The sequence below is a fragment of the Sciurus vulgaris genome (assembly GCF_902686455.1).
Source record: "Sciurus vulgaris genome assembly, chromosome: 1".
In the NCBI taxonomy this organism is placed as follows: domain Eukaryota; kingdom Metazoa; phylum Chordata; class Mammalia; order Rodentia; family Sciuridae; genus Sciurus; species Sciurus vulgaris.
In genome coordinates this window covers 15,980,719-16,000,049 of record NC_136461.1, presented here as the reverse complement: position 1 = coordinate 16,000,049, position 19,331 = coordinate 15,980,719, and the positions used below count along the sequence as shown (strand labels likewise).

At 57.5% G+C, this 19,331-nt stretch overlaps 1 protein-coding gene across 1 annotated transcript; it reads left to right on the top strand.

Moving 5' to 3' along the window:
* Positions 1-4,609: 4,609 nt before the first annotated feature.
* On the top strand, positions 4,610-19,026 carry LACTBL1 (lactamase beta like 1; the record flags this gene model as incomplete). Its single annotated transcript, XM_079115651.1, has 7 exons — positions 4,610-4,655; positions 8,168-8,303; positions 10,535-10,644; positions 11,875-12,032; positions 12,922-13,133; positions 17,013-17,118; positions 18,045-19,026. Exons 1-7 carry the CDS (start codon positions 4,644-4,646, stop codon positions 19,024-19,026), a joined length of 1,716 nt encoding a protein of 571 aa, XP_078971777.1. The 5' UTR covers positions 4,610-4,643.
* Positions 19,027-19,331: the final 305 nt, after the last annotated feature.

Sequence of the window (19,331 nt, the reverse complement as noted above, 5' to 3'; positions counted from 1 at the left end):
GTCTCCAGGGCCGGAGAGCTCAGGGTGCCTCTGCCCTACGTCTCCAGGCCTCGCTCTGTCTCTGAAGTCTCCTCCGGCTTTGCCAGCAACCACTGGATCCTGGCTGCAAGCCCGGATAGATCCACTTCTGTCCAGTGGGCTTATACTTGATGAAGCCCCTCGGCCGGGGGACGAATCTGGGAAAGACAATGTGCATCCTGCTGGAAGACCCTGGGCGCTCCTTCCAGCACTGAGAGAGCAGGAAGGCTCTGGAGGGGTGCCCTTCCCCACAGCAGAAGTGGCCCAGCTGGTCTCCCTGTCCATGGGGTCTCAGGTGCCCTCGGGGCTGCGGGTAGTTCCCCTGGCACCTGGGCTCAGACCAGGTTTTTTTGCTTGTGAGACTGACCTCGCACTTACCTGTAGAAAGCAAAGTAGCAAGAGGGCTCCGTCCAGGGCGCACTCCATGGCATTTCCAGCTACGTCCTGGCCTGTACCCAGCTTCATACGATGAGGGATGAGGAGGGGCTGGAGGTCGCTGTGCCTCCTTCAGCTCTGACCCTCTGCCGTGCGTTTCCCAGTAAAGGCTGCGTGGGCTTCGACTTGGTGGAATTCACCTTCACCGGGACTCACCTCTCCTGGGTCTCCGCTTCCTTTTTCTTCTCCATCTCACTGTGATGATAGCTTTAAATATCTAACGTCGAAGTCCAGACATTTTCTACATGGTGCCTCTGGTCCCCGCCTCTCAGTTCCAGATGCAATGCCCAGCTGCCTGCTTCCACCGCTTACCGCCCACATTCCACCATTCATGGGTCAGTCCTGAATGGGGGCCTCCCTGGCCGCAGGGAAAGCCCCTTCCTCCTTCCAGACATGCAGGGCAGCGACTTCGGCGCTTCTGCCCACCACCCTCTTGCTCTCGCACCCAGCTCCATGCAGCGCGGCTGCACCTTTAAGAGTATCAGCCTCTGACACTTGCTCGCCTCTGCTGCTGGCCCAGTCACCCCCTCACCCGAACAAGCAGGGCAGCCTCTTCACTAGACTCCCTGCCCCACCCCGACCCACAGGAGCCAGATGTGGTCTGAGTGTGTCCCCAGGGCCACATGCTGGAAGCTTGGCCCCCGGGGTGGCAGTAGAGGGTGCTCTACCACTGAGCCCCTTTTATTTTCTATTTTGAGACAGAGTCTCACTAAATTGCCCCAGCTGGCCTTGAACGTGCAATCCTCCTACCTCAGCTTGGGAGTAGCTGGGAATATAGGCACCACCAGGCCAGCAAGTGACCGAGCCTCTAAGAGGCGGGGTCTAGTGCAAAGTGATTGGGTCACAGTGGGCGCTGCCCTCTGAAAGCATCAGTGTAGTTCTGTGGCACCCTGGTTAGTACTTTGCCTCTCTCTTACTTCCTGTCTCCTCATGTGATCTTTCCCTGTCCTTGCATTCCTGCCATGCACTAAGATTTTACAGTGAGGGAGGCCCTTGCCATGCTGTTTGGACTTTCAGTTTCCAAAACTGTGAGCTAAATAAGCCTCTTTTCTTCATAAAGTACCCAGCCTTGAGTATTCTGTTACAGTAATAGAAAACAGAAGAATGCAGTGCTCCTTTGAAAAGGTGTCAGATCATGCTAGTCTTCTGTTCCAAACTTTGTGAAGGCTCCCATCCTGCTCAGAGGAAGAGCCTGCATCCTTCCTGTATTCTAGAAGATTCCACACAACCTCCCTAGCCCATTACTTCCTGACTTTGCCTACTACTCTGCCTTTTACTTAGCCTGGTCCAGCCTCTTGTTTTCCTGATTTTCCTTCCATCTACTAGGTACTCTTCCCCTAATCGGAGTGCTCTTCCTCTGCTGTCTCTAGAGTGGACTCTTTTGCTTCCTTCAAGCGATGTGCCTATCAATGAGGCCCATCCTGACTGGCCAACTTAACACTGTAATCTCGCCCCCTACCCAGCTCTACTTGATTTTCCATGGCATGGACTCCACCATTTAATTTATGCACTGTGCTGCTCCTGCTAGGAGATTAGCTCTCTGAGGTCAGGGGTGTTGGCCTGTGTTCACTGATATTTCAGAAGCACCCAGAACAGTGTCCAGCCCTGAGCAGGGGCTCAGTGAACACGTGTTGACAGTATCTGCTACTAGGTCTGCCTGGCCATTGCGCCCTTCCCCAGAGCCAGGCGTGAGACCTGGAGAATGGCGGAGGCGCGGTAAGCGCTTGCTTGGTTCTGTGAGTGAGCTAGAGGGGAATCCACGAACAAAGCCCTGCCGGGAAATGTGTCTTCGTGTATTCTTTGCGAGAATCGTTTTCCTTGTTTAAGTTTGATCTGTTCTTTCTCTTCAGCTACGCTCTTCTTTCTCAACAGCCCTGATGTTAAGGCTGGTGGCAATTTTCTTCTTCTTGGACGAGCAGGTCCGTGAGACTAAAGGGAGTAGGGGAGACTGACGTTGGTGGAGCCCCTGCGTGCGTAGCCACTGAACTGTGTCCTGCGGGCGCATCCTCTCATGGAGGTGCTTCATTAGCCCATTTTACAGATGAGCATATGGAGGCCCAAGGGCAGCAAGGAGACCTGACCAAAGTTGCTGGCAGTGGAAAGCTGGGGATTGAACTCTGCGGTCTGACTCCAGGGTCCGCCAGCGGGTAGAGTCTACCTTGGACAGTCAAGGATTTGGAATTTTTCAAAAGAACAGGACGCAGCTGCGGGAGTTAAGCAAAGGATGAATATGGTCTCTTGTCTTGGCAGAGGATAAATGATCACTCCCTACCTGGCCGGCATGCGGATGATCTGGTTGGTGGATGGAAAGGCCCAGTGTGTGGGCCTGCAGGAAGAGCCGCCCTCCAGTAAAGGATTCCTTGAAGGAGGCAGGCTGGACCCAAGGCTTTACTGCTGGCCGTCTGCTGCCACCGTGTGGCCATCTTGCTGTATGACAGGCTGCAGATTCTGGTCTGGCTAAATTTGGGAGGACTGGGCTGGGTGTCTTGAGCAGGAGGCTCAGGGCCCTGAAGGGCATTAACTGAGTCAGATGGTCAGCACTAGTTTTAAGATGCAGTCCTTGCCCTAGGGGACCTTATAGTCAGAAGGGAACAAAAGACCGGAGGTCACCTGTCTGGGGAAAGATGACTTGTGGGTCTCATTCTGGGTCCTGCTACTTCCTGGAGACCTCTCTCCTCTGAGCATCAGTTTCTTTGGGTGCAAAATGAGACATAATAAAACCTGCTTCATGGGACACAGAAGCTCTGTGTCTGGCACAAGGTCAGTACCCGTGACCTTGAGGCAGACTGCGCAGCCCTCTCTGAGCTTCAGTCAGAAGTACCCAGAAGCCAGGTACCATGGAAAAGACCTGGGTCCTATTGCCACTTCTGTCACTAAACTTGCTGTGTGACCCTGCAGTCACTTCTCCTCTCAGCCCGTTTCCCCAGCCACTCCAGGTAGTTAGGCAAGGTCATTGGGATGTTGGTCGTGGGGCCACAGAAGAAGGTCCAGGAGGTCTGCCTCTGCTCACTCCCATACCCACCCTGGGCACAGAGAAAGGAGATCATAATGAGGGGCTGATGTGATCCATCGGGTGCAGGGGACCTTGCTCCTCCAGGTGCCAGCATCCGCGTCACCTAGGCGGTGGCCAGAAATGGAGACAGTCAGGTCCCACCTTGACCCACTGCTTAGAACCTGCAGTTTGGCACCACGCCTGGGCGGCTCCCATGTGCACACAGACCCGGGGCAGAGCTTCTCAACCCCGGCCACACAGCAGAATCACTGAGGACGCTTCAAAAACGGTGGCTTCCGGGCCACAGCCCTGGGAATCCGGGGACCCAAACACCAGCGGTTTAAAAAGGGTCACAAGGTAGTGATGGAACTGGGGTTTGAACCAGTTATCTGGACGTGTGGACGCCAGGCTTCAAACCTCAGAGGTGCATGAGGAGCCTCGTGTGTTTGGACAGGCCAGGAAGCCCTGTGGGCCCCACCCCGGTGGTAGCTGCCACCTGCCGCCTCTCTTCTGCATGGGCTTGGCGAGACTCCTCCTGAGAGTGTCCCTCTGGCCTCCATCCTGGAGTTCCTGGGTCACGTGGTGCATCCACCCCTCCCTGACAGGTCTGCCCGCTTCCCTGGCGCCTGGGGACCTCAGCACTAATCCCCTTGGCAGAGGCACTCGGAAGGATTAGCGCTGGGAAATCAGATGCCACATCTGCCCATCCCTGGAGAGCTTGGGCAGGGCCTCTGAGCCCAGGAAGTCTCCCCTGTCCCCTGGCCAGCTGCAGTGGGCCCCAACTGCCCTGACCTTCCGCAGCCTTCTGGAAGAAGGTAAGTCGTGGCCCAGTGCCTGGGGGCCTGGACAGGATCGTTGCTGAACGGGCTGGAGGGGGACAGGAGCCGGAATTAGAGGCAGGGCAGGTTGGCTGGCCAGCTGTCCTGATTGCTGGCCACGGAGGGAGGGAGAGGCCTCCCGCAACGTAGGACTCTGCGTGCTAAAAGCAGGGCGCCCTGGGCAGACAGACTCGGGGTCAGCGTGTGGGGGCCGCGCCACCAGGCGGGGCAGGCTTTCTAGTAGCCGCCTGTCCCTCTTCCCTTTCCCAGCCCCCACCCGGGACTCCTTTTGCTTTCTCCCCTCTGACTCAGTTCCTGGCCCGCTGGGTCTCCTGGTGTGTGAATCCCCCAGGAGCTGGAATCTTCCATGCCTTGGAGAGATGAAGACCCAGGTAAGGCAGAGGCCCATCAGCCTCAGGCACTGCCCTCGATCGCCCAGCCCTCGTCACCAGCATGGCCACCACTGACCTTCCAGAGCATGTGCCTCGTCCGCGGGCAGCGTCCAGGGTTCGACCTGCGTCGCTCTGAGCGGATGCTGCATCTTCCTCCCACACCCTCCAGCTGGCTGGTCTGCACCCTCCGTGGAGGCTGGGCCCTCCGTGGAGGCCGAGGCCGCCGCAGCCTTCTGCTCATGCCCACTCAGAGGAACTACCACAGCTCTAGCGACCGGTTGGTGAACGGCTTTCTAGGGCCTTCCAGGCATGACCTCTCTGGTTGTGGCCTGATCTCCAGGAGGTGTGGGAGGACTGGCCTCCTTAAGGAGACGGGGACTCCAAGAGGCAAAGCCCTGTGTCCGCAGCTAGGAAGGGCAGAGCTGGTGTCCAGTCCTCTTGCACCTGGGCCCAGGCCCTGGTCCCACATCACGTGCTGCTGGCTCTGGGGGATGGCGCGGGGGTGGGGGGTGGGCAGCACGGAGCAGGCCCTGGGGACCGTGAATGAATGAATGAATGGACAGAGGAGGAGTCCCACAATGGGCCCCGAGGACCGGGAAAGGAGGTGAGGCGACCGTGTGCAGACCCCAGGCAGGCAGCTGGGGGCCACGCAGGCAGGCAGCCTGGGAGGGCCGGCCCCACACAGCGTTCTCCAGCTGGGAGGGGAGAGGAGAGTCTTCCGCCCAAACGTGGCAGCTGGCGGACAGCTTAGTGCTTACGTGCTGACTCTGCTGACTCTGCCCCGGGTCCACTGGGAATAATCCTGAGATGGGAGACCAAGCGGGGATGAGGCTGAAATCGGAGGAGCCCCCCGCCCCCACGTGGAGGTGGGTGGGGGCTGCAGAGCACAGAGAGGCCTGGGGATTCCATTCCCACCCCATGTCCTGCTGGCTCCTCTTTGTATAAACCTGCCACAGTGACCAACAGAGTTTTACATCAGGTGTCACTCCTCTGACACTCTGGTGGAGACAGCCTTGTGCTCTCAGGATCATTAATGGACTCACTTTAGAAACCTGAGGTATTCACCTGTGATCCCAGCTGCTCAGGAGGCTGAGGCAGGAGGATCACAAGTTTGAGGCCAGCCTCAGCAACTTAGCGAGACCCTGTCTCAAAAAAAAAAAAAAAAAAAAAAAAAAAAAAAAAATGGGGTCAGGGATGTAGCTTAGTGGCAGAGCACTTGCCTAGCACGTGCAAGGTTCTGGGTTCAATTCCCATTACTGCAAAAAAAACTGAAAACAAACAATAACAAAAACTGAGGTGTTTATAAGCAATAAAGCCCCACATTTCCATGAGTTTTGACAAATCACCAACACGGGATGGAGAAAAATTCCATCAACTTCCAGATTCACTACTGCTCTTTCGTAGCCTCCCCCATCCCCAGCCCCAGGCAACTGTTAAATTGTTTTCTGTTCCTGTGGTTTGGCCTTTTCCAGAATGTTATGTAAGTGGTATTATATAGTTTGTAGTCTTTTCAGTCTGGCTTATTTCACTGAGCATCGTGCATTTGAAATTCATCTACGTTCCTGCACATACCCGAAGTCCATCCCTTAACATTGCTGCGTAGTATCCCATTGTATGGACATAGCATACTTGGTTTATTTATTCCCCAGCTCAAAGACATTTGAATTGATCCTGGTCTCTGAAAATTAAAAATAAATAATGGCTTGGCTGGGGATGGAGCTCAGTGATAGAGCACTCGGCTAGCATGCGTGGGGCCCTGAGTTCAATCCCCAGCACTGGAAAAAAGCAAAGGCAAAACAAAACAAAATAAAGCCTTCAGCATGAATACTGGATTCTGGAGCTGGAAGGTACTTTTGAAATCTAGGGAGATTTCCAGATGTAAAAATGAACTCTTTATAAATATCCCAACCCTCTTCTTCAACAATTGGAGAAGCAGAAGCCCAGAGAGAGTGAGGGACTTACCCCAGATGACAGTGGACTTAGGAGGGTGGGCTGAGATTTGAACCCAAGACTTTCAACTTGCTGGACAATGTGAAGTTCAAAAGCATTTCTTAAGAACCAGGAAAATAATAGTGCCTGCTTACCTTCAGATGCAAGGATTAAATGAATTCTTTATAAATCACCCAAAGAGCACCAAGCACGTGGGACCACTGTGTGTCGGCTCCTACTGAATGCCTGCCAGGTGCGGGTCTCTGAGCCAGCGATGGAGATCCATCAAGAAGTGAAAAGGAACTTCCCTGAGCGGCTGGGCCAGTGGGAGACAGGCTCAGATGCCACCTCTCCAGCTCCCTGAGGGCAGATATTCCTGAGGCTGGTTCACTGCTGAACCTCAAGGCCCTGAACAGTGCCTGAGGCCTAGTAGGTGCTCAGGAAAGAGATGTTGAAAGGACAGGGACAGTGACATTCAGGAGAGGGCATGTCAGACACAGGGTAGACAGTTGGGTAGAATGAACTTCATTTGCTGTGTGACCTTGAGCAAGTTGCTTAACCTCTCTGAACCCCGTTTATCATCTCTAAAACAGAGGTCCCGAACCAGCTTCCTGAGCAGGTTGTGAGGTCTAATAAAATGGTACACGTTAGCCAGGTCTGGTGGCACACACCTGTACTCCCAGCTACTCGGGAGGCTGAGGCAGAAGGATTGCAGGTTCAAGGCCAGCCTGGGCAACTTAGCAAGACTCTCTCAAAACGAGGATTGAGGATGTGGCTCAGAAGCTAGGCATAAAGCTGACACTCAACACGTGACACACGCACACGGCATAGTGGGGTGACTGTTTCTTTTTGACAAGTCTTTTCCTTTCTATAACTTTCATCTGCCCACCTGGAAATGAGAAGATTCAACCAATGGCCATTAAGAATCTTCTAGAATTTTGGTTGAGCAGGTCAGAGACTGGGTGTTGGGTTCAAATCCCAGATCTGCCACTGGCTGTGTGACCTTGGGCAAGTCACTTAACTTCTCTGAGCCTTGTCTGTAACCTACGGGCACTAACGGTGCCTCTCTCCCAGGGTGCCGTGGCTCTCCTCTTAAAGGGGCTTAGCCCAGCTCTGGGATACTAAAGAGAGGTGGAACCTGGCCCTTTAGTTGACACTGAGGGAGCCATGGCTCTTCTGGGTGGCTGGGTGGCAACCAGCCTCCACGTCCAGCATCTCAGGTCTCTCCCTACCTGTCCCCTCCTTCCCTCGTGCTTGGGGACTTGCTCGCCCCGTGGACACCACCTCCTGCTGTGCTTCCTCCTCCAGATCCCCAGGAAAGTCCCCTTTCCTCGCAGAGCTTTTCCCACTCACTTTGGAGGAGCAGCATGGGGACCGGGAGCTGGGACAGGCCACCAGGCCGGAGCCCAAGCCTGCGCTGGGAGCAGAGGGTCACCCTGGGCAGGGTCTGGTTTCACAGGGCTGGGGTCCCTGTACAGCTGTGGACTCCCGTGTTCGAGCGAGCCTGAGGCATAGGTGTTGGAGGGGGCTCCTCCCCGTCCTGCCAGCTGATGGCCAGGGAGCCCGTGTCCCTGCTTTTCCAGGCTGGCTGGCGGCCCCCGCTGCCCAGAGTGCGGAAGAGGTGGCTCTTCCCGGCCTTGAGCGGCTTCCTCTTCCTGTTCTCCGTGGTCATGACTGGCTGCTTCCTGTGGCAGTATCAGCTCCCCAAGCTTCAGACTGGTGAGTGTGACCACTAGTATTGTCCCTGCTCCTGTCCCCGTGGGTGTTCCTAGGCTGTGAGCTGCCGCCCAAGCCCAGGATGCTGTGGCCTCCATGCTCACTCACCAGGTCTTGCTCACTGTGCACCGTGGGCAAGTTCTGTGACCTCTCTGGGCCTTGACGCTCTCGTGTATAAAATGAGGACCCGAATGCCACCAGGGTTTCTCAAGCCACCCAGTCCTGGGTACAACTCAGGGTCCCTGCAAGTGCCAACAGCATTTCCTTTGTTCTGCCTTCAGCCAACATGGCGGGGGCTGCAGGCCCTCACCCCCTTCAAAGATCCCCCCACTGCTACATGAGCGGCTTGAAGGAGCCACCATGTGGTGATGGACATCAGGCCTTGTTGCTATAGCAACCCGGGGTCATCCAACCTGCTGGGATCCTGGAGGGTCCAGAGTCCCAGCCTCTGAGGTGTGGGAGGCCTGTCTCCATACCTGTGTCACCCTGTGTCACCGATGTCCACAGCTCAGTGAGGGCCAAGGGCTTCCAATATGCCACAGAGCTTTTACAGACGTGGCTCCTCTCCTTTCCCTTCCTCTCTCATTAATTCCTCTATGAGCGCCTTCTCAATTCCTCAAAAGACAAGATCCGGGGTGGGCAGGCTGGCCGGTCTCCCAGGGCCACGTTTCTCAAGCTATCATCCTACCCTCCACAGCAGACCAATATTGCTATAAAACATAAAAATGAATTATTAGGGAAAACATTAAAAAAGACATCCAAAATAGAAGCCCAAGTTTTGCGTTAGTGCATTCAGCAGGTGCCAAATCACTGCCGAACTGTCATAGAAGTTTCCGAACCCTTTCTCTCCAAGTGTGTGCTAACTTACCACCAGCGGGAAACACAGGTCATGATCTGCAGCCCACGTGGATCTAGGTCCTCCTGCTCCGTGGGCAAGACCTGGGCGGCTTCCAGGCAGGACTCTCAGGCCCGCCCAGCGCTAGTGAATGGAGTCTGGGAATTTTAAGATTCCCAGGTGACTCTTCAGGTGTGTGCACATCAGAGAGGTGAGCCCTTGAGGCCAGCCCCAGCTCCATCCCAGGCTGCCAAGGCCGGATTCTCGCTGAGACCCTGACCCTGATCATTAGCCTCTGCCGTGGATTTACTGAGGTTCTACCCGAGGTAATTTTCCTGTGTAAGCGACGAACCTCCCCAGACTTACTGGCTCGCTATCGCTAACGATCCTGCGGACCGCCGAGCTTTGCTGCTTCCTTCGAGGTGGCAGGCAAGCCAGCAGGGACAGAGGGCCTCCTGTGAGTCTCCTTCAGGGATCATGGGAGGCAGGGTCTCCAGGGAGCAAATCCCTTAAGGTCTAGGCTTGGAAGTCAAAGTCACACCATCAGCTGACCTAGTTCCATTGGCTTAAGGAAGTCCCCAAGCCAGCCAGACTCTAGAAGTGTGAAGAGGGCCGGGTAAGGCTTGGTGACCGGTGGTCAGTGGCCAGTGGCTTTGCCAGCACTCCTGGCCCTGGCTCTCAGCCTTGGCAGCCGGGGAGGGCGGGAGGGTGGGAAGAGCTGACAGAACTTTTGGCCCTACTGAGCCTATCACAGGGAACTTCCCTCAGCTTGGGGAAGCGTCAGAGGCCGAGGACGGCACGGAGAGGTCCTTCCCAGGTGGTCCTCACGCCCCTCAGCACCACGCTGGCCTTGCAGGCTAAGCTGAGGTTTGGGGGAGCCGTGTGACACCTCAGGTGCCAGGGCTGCCCTCCCTGGGCACAGGCTGGAGCCCCAGAGCATGGGTCTGGCGACTGAAAGAGCTGCCCCTGAGCTGCCCCTGGTGCTTCAGGCCTGGAGCCAACCTGAGGGTCCAAGGCCCCTCCCCCCAACACACGGGCAAGAGAGACGGACAGACAGACAGAAGTAGCTAGGCCTGCCCCAAGGAGCTGAGTGCATGGCCACACGGGCAGGAAGCTGGCTGAGCAGGGGAGGAGGGGACAGGGGTCACCAGCCAGGGCTGCGGCCTAGGGGGCACCTTGAGGGCCGAGCAGAAGCTGGCAAGCCTGGGCAGGCTCCTCCTCCTGGCTCTCTCTGCCCTTTGTCCCTCTGTGCCTGTTGGTGGCATCTGTGCTGTACGCTGGCATCTGGCTGGCTGGGGAGGACTGTCCCCACAGCTCTGGTCTATGCTGCCACCCTCCCTTAGGACGACCCTGACTCTCCTCCGACCTCCACCCTATCACCATGTGATGTCCTCTCCAGGTTCCCCGGGACCAGAGGTGAGCTCCGCCCCTGTGAGGATGTGTCCCCGGCACCCCGAGTTAGTGCCCCTGGCCCACCCGCTGCCTGTGTTGAAGGAGGCCCTGGAGAAGGTCAGTGACGCCCGAGGGTGCTGGGCGGGCACTGGGCTCGTTCACTCCCCGCTCAGCGTGTGTCTCCAGAGACCTGCTCTGGGCGAGCCCCAGGGACAGGTAGGAAGGCCACCCTGACCTGTCCCCAGACCCCCAGACGGGAAGTGAAGGGAACAGACAGGACATGTGCGTCTACTGCGGGGTGAGAGTGAGGACAGGGAACGTTTAGGGGACCATGGGGCATAGGAACCGGCCAGGGTCAGGGAGGGCTCTGGAGGAAGGGCATGGGTGCCCCGTGAACAGGATGCGCCCAGGTGACATGCACCCAGGGCGCCTGGATGGAAGGGTGTGCTCAAGAAGGAAAAGAGACCATGGCGTGGCTGAGGATGGGGCACCTGGAGGCCAGGAGGCTGGGGTGGATGGCGTGGAGAGATGAGATGGGAGAGGGTGGCAGTGGCCACGTCGCAGAGGCCCCTGCGAGAGCTTGGATACCACGGTGGAACTTCTCCTGCGCAGGGTGCTGGGCTCCCTGCCAGTCAGACCCCACGCACCCGGGTCACCCTGCGAGGAGACAGACAGAGGGGACGCGTCAGCATCAGGAGCTGCCGCACAGAGGTGTGGCGGGGGGACTCGAAACTGCCACCTGAGGGGCAGGCGGCGGGCAGGGCTGAGGGGCCCACCGTGCACCAGTGCAGGGACACGATGACCTTCTGCGAATCCTGAGAGGAGAGGGGGCAAGGGCCCGCGCAGCCAGGGGTCAGAAATTTTATTAAAAGCAACGTCAGCAGCCACCGCGGCCTGCTGCGGCCACTGGTGCGTGGCAGGGGCTGCGCTTCGGCTCTGTCTGCTCCTCGAGGTCCCCCCCCAGGAGGAGAGGAGGCCCCGAGAGGTGCGGGTGGGCGGAGTGGGGACCTGAGTGGACAGCGCCCCTTGGGCACCTTCCTGACCCCAGTGCACGTCCCAGCTGGCCAGGGGCCCTCTGTGCACCCCAGAGGGCTCAGCACTGAGGGGCCCCAGGCGGGCTCCCTGGGGCGGCGGGTGGGGCTCAACTGAATCCGTAGCTTTGGCCCCGTCCTCTCTTGATTCTGCTAAGGAAAGGCTTCTCTGGACGCAAGGGCAGCTGCTCAGCGGAGCTGGGCCCTCCGTGGGGCGGGTTTGGGAGGCGAGGGCCTCGGGGCTGCTGCGTGCAGAGCCTCCCGTAGCCTGGGGGCTGCCGCTGCACCCACACCGCAGCCTCACGCTCTCCCTCAGGTGGACGGGCTCCTGCGCCAGGCGATGTCTGCCCCAGGCCTGGCTGCCATGTCTGCAGTTGTCATTCACAACGACACTGTGCTCTGGACTGGGAACTTCGGGAGGAAGAACGGCTCAGACCCGAATTCTGGGGCTCCCAATGAGTACACCATGTACCGGTCAGCTGGGCCGCCTGCCGGGTCCTGCGGAGGGGTGAGGGGTGGGAGGGCAGAGGGACCTGGAGACCCAAGACAATGGTGGCTGGGGGTCTAAGCTGCCAGGGCCCGTGGTTAAGTCCTGATGATTCCATGGAGAAGACTGAGGGCCACAGAGGACCAGTGAACCCAATTCCTCGTTGTGGAAAGAGGTGAAGAAGGGGTCCCTTCTGGAGAGCCTTAGTCCCAAACTGCCCAGCCTAGAAAGGGGTCCCTTGTCACCCTTCCCATGTGCCACATAAGAACTGTATCCAGTTCTCTGGGCCTTCACCCCAGGTCCCTGTGAGGTGGCAGCAGTGGGAGGTGCTTGGGACACTGAGTTGCTCACCCTGGTCTCCTCTCCTGGGTGCTGTCCACCCGATCCTCAAAGCTCACAGTGCAAAGTAAGATGCCCCAGGGATACTGGGGGGTAGCGGGACCCAGAGGGAACCCCAGAGGGAACCCCCTCCCGGGCCAGGCAGGGGCAGCAATTCTCTCCCCCTGCTGGGTACGCTGACTGGCACTCCACCTGCACAATCTCATGCACCCACTTTACTACCCATGAGGCGCTCAGATAGGTCTAGCAACTTGCCCAGGCCACACAGCTAGTGAGAGGCAGAGGACAGACCGAACCCAGGCCTGCCCCAGCACAGGAAGGGCCTGGCACGGGTGGGCGCTCAGGGGTGTCCATCCCTCTCCAGCCCCGCTGCCTCTGGCGTCCTCCAGCATCCCAGAGTAGCTCCCAGAGGCTGGGGAACCTCCACCTCAGGCCTGGCGAGTGGACTCTGCGCTCCCCTGGGAGACGGGAAGGTTGGGGCGCAGGGCAGGAGCAGGCGGGGGGCCGACGGTCACCCTCTGCCCCGACGCCGCCCAGGATCTCCAGCATCTCCAAGGTCTTCCCGGTGCTCATGCTGTACCGCCTGTGGGAGGAGGGCGTCGTGGCCTCCCTGGACGACCCGCTGGAGCGGTACGCCAGCGCCTTCACCATCCGCCACCCGCTGGGCCTGCTGGACGGGCGGGAGGAGGTTGGTCCCGGCCCCGGGCCTTCGCCTGTCACCCTCCGCAGGATGGCCAGCCAGCTCTCCGGTGAGTCTCGGCGCTGACCTGGCCTGGCCCAAACCCCCGCGGGTGGGGACTCCTGGGGACAGGTTCCCATGCAACAGGTCCCTGCTGTGCTCCCTGAACTGGCCACACTCCTGGGTGGTGGGCTGGCAAAGACCTCGCAGAGGTGAAGCCTGGGAATGCGGGTCAAGTCACCGGTCAAAGTCAAGTTGAGAGGTCAAGAGCTGCTTGCGAGGTCCACGTCCAGTGAGCAGATGGGTATGGGGAGGCGATTCCACAGCGGAGGCCTGGTGTCCCCTAATACACAAACAAGGATCACCAACACATTGACGCAAAGGTAGCGAGCCGTGGAAACAGGTAGGACGGACGCGGAACCAGTGACGGCAGGAAAGGCTCTCCAGAGTGTCCTAAATGGTGCAAGGTCCTGAGCTCACTTCCTACGAAATAAACACAGATGAAAACAACACAGAGGGACACAGCTCCCGACTGGCAAAGAGCCAAAGAACGGGTACCCCAGCTGGGGGTCGTGGTGCAACAGGCCCTCTTACAGGCCCGTGGTGGGAATTTAAGTTGACATGCGGGGGGCGACTGGCAGACTCACCAGGACTGAACATGCAGGGGTGGGCAGAGCACATGCTCAGCATGCCTAGGACTGAGTTCCATCCCTCCTGCCACCAAAAATACATACCTTTGACTCAGCAGTCTCACTTCTAGGAAGTTCTGTACTTGCACGCATAGCTTCACACCTGTCCGCAATTATTTCCTACAGCAAAGTTTGTAATTACAAAAGATGGAAGCAACCTACATGTCCACTGACAGGGGAATGACTCAGTGAGCTGTAAGAACACATACACAATCAAATACTATGTAGCCCTAAAAAAGGTTGATACTGTTTGTGTTCAGAGATGGAAGAAGATACAGTATCAAGTAGAGGACAAGCTCTTAACAGCACATAGACTACGCTAACATAAAGAGAATAAAAATGAAACCTATGTACACAGACGATGGATATGTATGAGTACACAGGTATAGCACATGCAGAACCTGCATGAGCACACGTATTCTGGATGAGAAGAAAGAGCATCTCCCGGGTGCTCTCTGGTGTTTTAGGAGTTTGAATCACATAAGTGAATACTTATTAAGGACAATTTATGTGACGATAATAAAAGCACAATAACAAGCCAGGGCGATTGGGACCATGAGACAAGACCGGGGACAAGAAGGAGCACAGCCAGGAGGACATGGGCTGGGCGGCGAGGGATCGTTCTGGAGGGGTCTGAAGGACCTCGCTGGCCTTCTGCCTATCTCTCACCACGGTAGGGACAAAGAAGGTGTGGGGGAGGAGAGCCCTGCCTCAAGGGGTCTGGCCCAGCCAAGGCGGAGAAGGCCACCCCACCTGCCCCATCCCGAATGCCTCGCTTGGCTCCTATTTATGTCACCAATTCGTCAACTCGAAAAGGTGGATGTCCTCTGAAAGTGCCTGCCATTTCATCAGTTCACAGTGAGGTCAGGCTTGTCCCTCCTGGCCTTACTCCCCCCTGGCCCACTTCCACTTACAGCACCTGGGGCTCTGCCAGGGAATGGGTCCTCCTGAGATGACAGTGCAGGACAGGATCAGTGTCTTCCTGAGGCAGGGTGGCCTGGTGGATAAGAGTATAAGCACTGAAATTCCAGCTCTGCCTCTATGCTGTGTGATCCTGGGCAGGTCACTTAACCTCTCTGAGCCTTGCATTTTTCTTATGTAATAAAGCGACTGTAGCTGAGTGTGGGGGCACACACTTATAATCCCTATTACTCCAGAAGCTGAGGCAGGAGGATCTCAAGTTCAAGGTCAGGTTTGGTAACTTAGTGAAGTCTTATCTCGAAATAAAAAATAAAAAAAGGGCTGGGGATGTAGCACAGTTGTAGATGCAATTGGGTTCAATTCCCAGTATGGAAAAATAATGACAGGTTAAGTTGACTTTGGGCAACTGGAGTTGGTGAGTCTGAGTACTTGGCACCCACAGCAGGTACTTGTCTAGGTAGCTCTGCCTGTTACTCTGGTGGAGCCTGATGTGGTTGTTATTTTGGGGTCCTCTTTAAGAGCGTAATATTATAAATTCAAATGTATGGTGGGGCATGCTGCAATCTCAGCCACATGAGGCTGAGGCAGGAGGATCCTAACCTGGCAAGACCGTGTCTCAAGAAACCAAGGGGATGTGTAGCTCAGTGGCAGAGCAATCCTGGGTTCAATACCCAGGGCTAAAACAGCGGGGGAGGAGGGGGAGATGTCCAGCCTGGGAACCTCCAGGGAAGTCCACCCTGGAGTTGACTCTGGGGCTCCCTCTAGGGGTGCAGCGTGGATTTTTCTTCGTCTGTAACTGGAACCCTGCACAGGGCTATCGGCTGTCAGTTAAGGAAATATCCCACCTGATCCATGAAAATAGGGGGAGATCCAGGGCGTCAGGGAAGGGGGTGGAAGGGAGGGTGGAGGACGGAAGGGGAGAAGAATGGAATGACTCGGGTCAGACTTTCTACGTACGTGTGTGAGCACCGCACAGTGAATCTCACCTTTATGTACATCTGCAAGGCACTGATTAAAAAAAAATCTATAAATAAATAGAAAGATCAGGAAAGGAAAGGGAACAGGGGAAGGACAGAGGAGAGGGAAGGGGAAGTACTGGGGACTGAATCGGAATAAATTGTACCCTGTGCTTGTATAATCAGGTCAAAATGAACCCCAATAATGTGTACCTATGATGAACTCATAAACAATTCAATTTAAAAAATATCCCACCCAGCTCCTCCCTGTCCCACAGGGGCCAGTGGAGAAATGTGCCATCGAGCAGCTGTTCTAGGCGCTCAGCATCTTTGACGACCCCGCACTGTCCCCCAGGGCACCTCCGTTCCTGGGGCTCCTTCTCCTTCTAAGTCTGGCAGGGAAGCCACGCAGGCGCTGGGGTGAGCAGAGGCGGCCCAGAGAGGGGTGGCCGCCAGCCTCAGGCCGCGCACCCAGAGGGCTGGAGCGAGAACTTCAGCCCAGCACGTGGGGTTCCACCTCCACAGTAGCCCCGTCTCACTCCTTCCAGCCACATGGCTGTCCCACGCTGTTCCCTGAAGATACCATGACATTCCTGCCTCAGGCCCTTAGTGCTGGCTGTTCCCTCTGCCTAAGATGTCCTTTCCTTCAGCTGCCTGGCTCACTTCCACATCTCCAGGGATCACCTGCTTGAGGGTCACCTTCTCCCACCATCTTGTAGGAGACAGCATCTGACGTGGGGACAGCTTTCTCCACCGCATGCATATTTATTACGATGTGACTCCACACAGCAGGGACTTTGTTCACTGAATCCCCAGCACGTAGACCAGTCCCTGGCACAAAACACGTGCTCATAAATTGGTGACAGGTGCCTGGACGGAAGGAATCCCAAGCCTGTGACCTTTCCAGTGCCTGTCACATCCAGCTCAGAAAACCCCAAGTGGACAGAGGAGCCAGTTCCACAAAACTGGACTGATCAACCTCGAGAAGTGTGTGGCAATTAAACTTTCTACAGTTGATAACAATTAATGTTTTTATGCTAGGATGGAACCCAGGTCCTGGGCCATGCCAGGCACCTGCTGTACACTGAGCTGTGCCTCCAGCCCCGAACGACTATTTCTTGAGCAGTCAGTATGTGCCAGGCACCCTGATAAGCATCGTATCTCACTTAATCCTCACATCAGTCCTAGACATAGGCAGCAGTTCCCTCATGTTACAGATAAGGCTTGGATCAGAGAGGTTCAGTGACTTCCCCGATGAAACACAGCCCAGCGGCTCTGACCACTGCGTTCTGTGCGCTGGCACTGTGCCACATGCATGGCTGCATCTTCCAGCTGCACATGGCCTGCGAGTTTGTGTAAGTGCTGACCACTGCTCTTCCCTAGGGCTGCCCAGAAGGCTTCGGTCCACCTCCCTGCTGTGGAGAGGCAGCACCCAGGAAGCCCTCAGCCTGCTCAAGGACGATGTGCTGGTGGTGGACCCAGGAACCAGGTGAGGGGTGTGCTCTGATACCCAGCCCCATGGGAGGCACCTCCTGAAGAGCCAGGATGGCCAGGCTGCGGAGACCTGGGGTGCCGAACACAGTCCCTATCACTGAGGCCTCCAGCAGAGGCAGAGCAAGGCCCGGGCGAGCGGGGCCCAGAACACAGGCGTGACTCTGGTCAAGCACCTTTCCCCACATGTCCCTCTGCTTCCCCCAAAGCTGAACCTCTGGCCCCTCTTCCCCTAGGAAGAAGGGACCCACAGAGGCGGATCCAGGCTGGGGCCCTCCTTCCTCCTCTGCAGAGCCAGGCTCCCTCTGGCCTGGAGTTCAGCAGTGCCCTTGTCGTCCACGCTGGGCCTTCCTCGGCACCGTTTTAGAGCTTCCTAGACGGCACCCGCTGTAACTGATTATTGGTGAACGTCATGCACCGGAATAAGGGGACCGAGACCCTATTTGATGTCCTTGGGCCACATGGTCATTGTCACCCACCGCGCCCCATTCAGTTTAGGACGTTAAGCTTCCATTTGACAACGTAAACCCTCACGAGTAAGATTGGTTTTGCGGCTTTTCCACACGCATTGCTGAGCCCAGCTCTCCACTGTCCTGTGTCCCGGGCAAATCCAGGTTCCTCTCTGGGCTTAGTCTTTCCCGACTGAAAATGGAGACCTTAAAAAAATCATCCGACTATACGGGGATGAATGTCTTTTACTTTAGGTAAATTATCATCAGATAAGGTTGATTTTTGAAAGACAAAACGCAACCCATGTCTTGCCTTAGATTCAACGGACCTCTTAAGTCTCTTCTGGGTCTGACCGCGGGGGAAGCAGGTCCCTCCTGGCCGCATTTCAGATGGCCCGAGCTGGTGGACGGGGCGGGTCAGGGTCTGGGGACGTCCGCCCAGGTCACCCTGCGGTTTCCACTGTCCTCCTGACAGATGCCATTACAGCACGCTGGCCTTCTCGCTCCTGGCCCACGTTCTGGCGGCCCACACCACACAGGGTGACTACCAGCGCTGGGTCTCGGAGAACGTGCTGGAGCCTCTGGGGATGGGCGACACCGGCTTCGACCTCACACCCTCCGTGCGCGCCCGCCTGGCGGCCGGCTTCTACGGCAGCGGCCGGCCGGCCCCGCTCTACGACCTGGGCTGGTACCGCCCTTCGGGCCAGATGTACTCGACCCCCGCCGACCTGGCCAAGCTGGCCATGGCGCTGCTGGGCAGCGGGCCCCAGCGGCTCCTGCAGCCTGACGCGGCCAAGACCCTGCTGGCGCCGCTGCTGGCCTGTCCGGGCGCCTACTTCGCCAACGAGACCGGCACGCCGTGGGAGTTCCACGCGCAGCGCGGCTACCGCGTGGTGCGCAAGGACGGCGACCTGGACGGCTACGCTGCCACCTTCTCGCTGGTGCCGCCGCTGCGCCTGGGCCTCGTGCTGCTGCTGGCCGGGCCGCGGCCGCCGGGGCCCGACCTGGTGGCGCAGGCCTACGACGCGCTCCTGCCGGCCATGGAGAGGGCGCTCCGGGAGGCGGAGCACAGCCCGGCCCCGCCGCCCAGCGCGCGGCCCTTCGCCGGCTACTTTACCTTCGCCAACCGGACCTTCTACGAGGTGCGCGCGGGGCCGGCAGGCGAGCTGCGCCTGCGCCAGTTCGGGCCCCGCGTCGAGGCGCTCCTGCCCCCCGCGTTCCGCACGCTGGCGCTGCGCCACGTGCGCGGCCGCGTCTTCCAGCTGCACGTGGCCCGCGAGTTCCCGTGCGCGCTGCCGCTCGGCGACGCCTGGCTCTCGCTGGAAGCCCAGCACGGGCAGCTGGTCAACTTCTACCCGCTGGACGGCCACGGGCTGTCCCCCGGCTTCGACGTGCCCGGCCTCAACACGTACCGGGTGCTGCGTGTGCAGCACAAGCCGGTGTTCAAGGCCCAGTGAGCCTTACCCTGAGCCCCAGCTGCCACCGCGAGCTTGGAGAGAGGAGCCTGCGGGGGCCTGAGAGAACCCGGGAGTGGTCCCTCAGGCCGCGGACAGTTCGACTGCCCAGGGTCCACGGGGAGGAGAGATTAAGTGCAGAAATTTAGAGCGAGCACTTAGAAATGTACGCGGTGAGCGGTATTTTTGTGTCTGTTGGGTTTAAGGCACGACTCGGGGTTGCATTTTATCTTTTAAAAATTGACCTGATCTGATTACAATTAACCTAAAATAAAAGGCATCATCCGGGTTTAGTTGGATGATTTTTT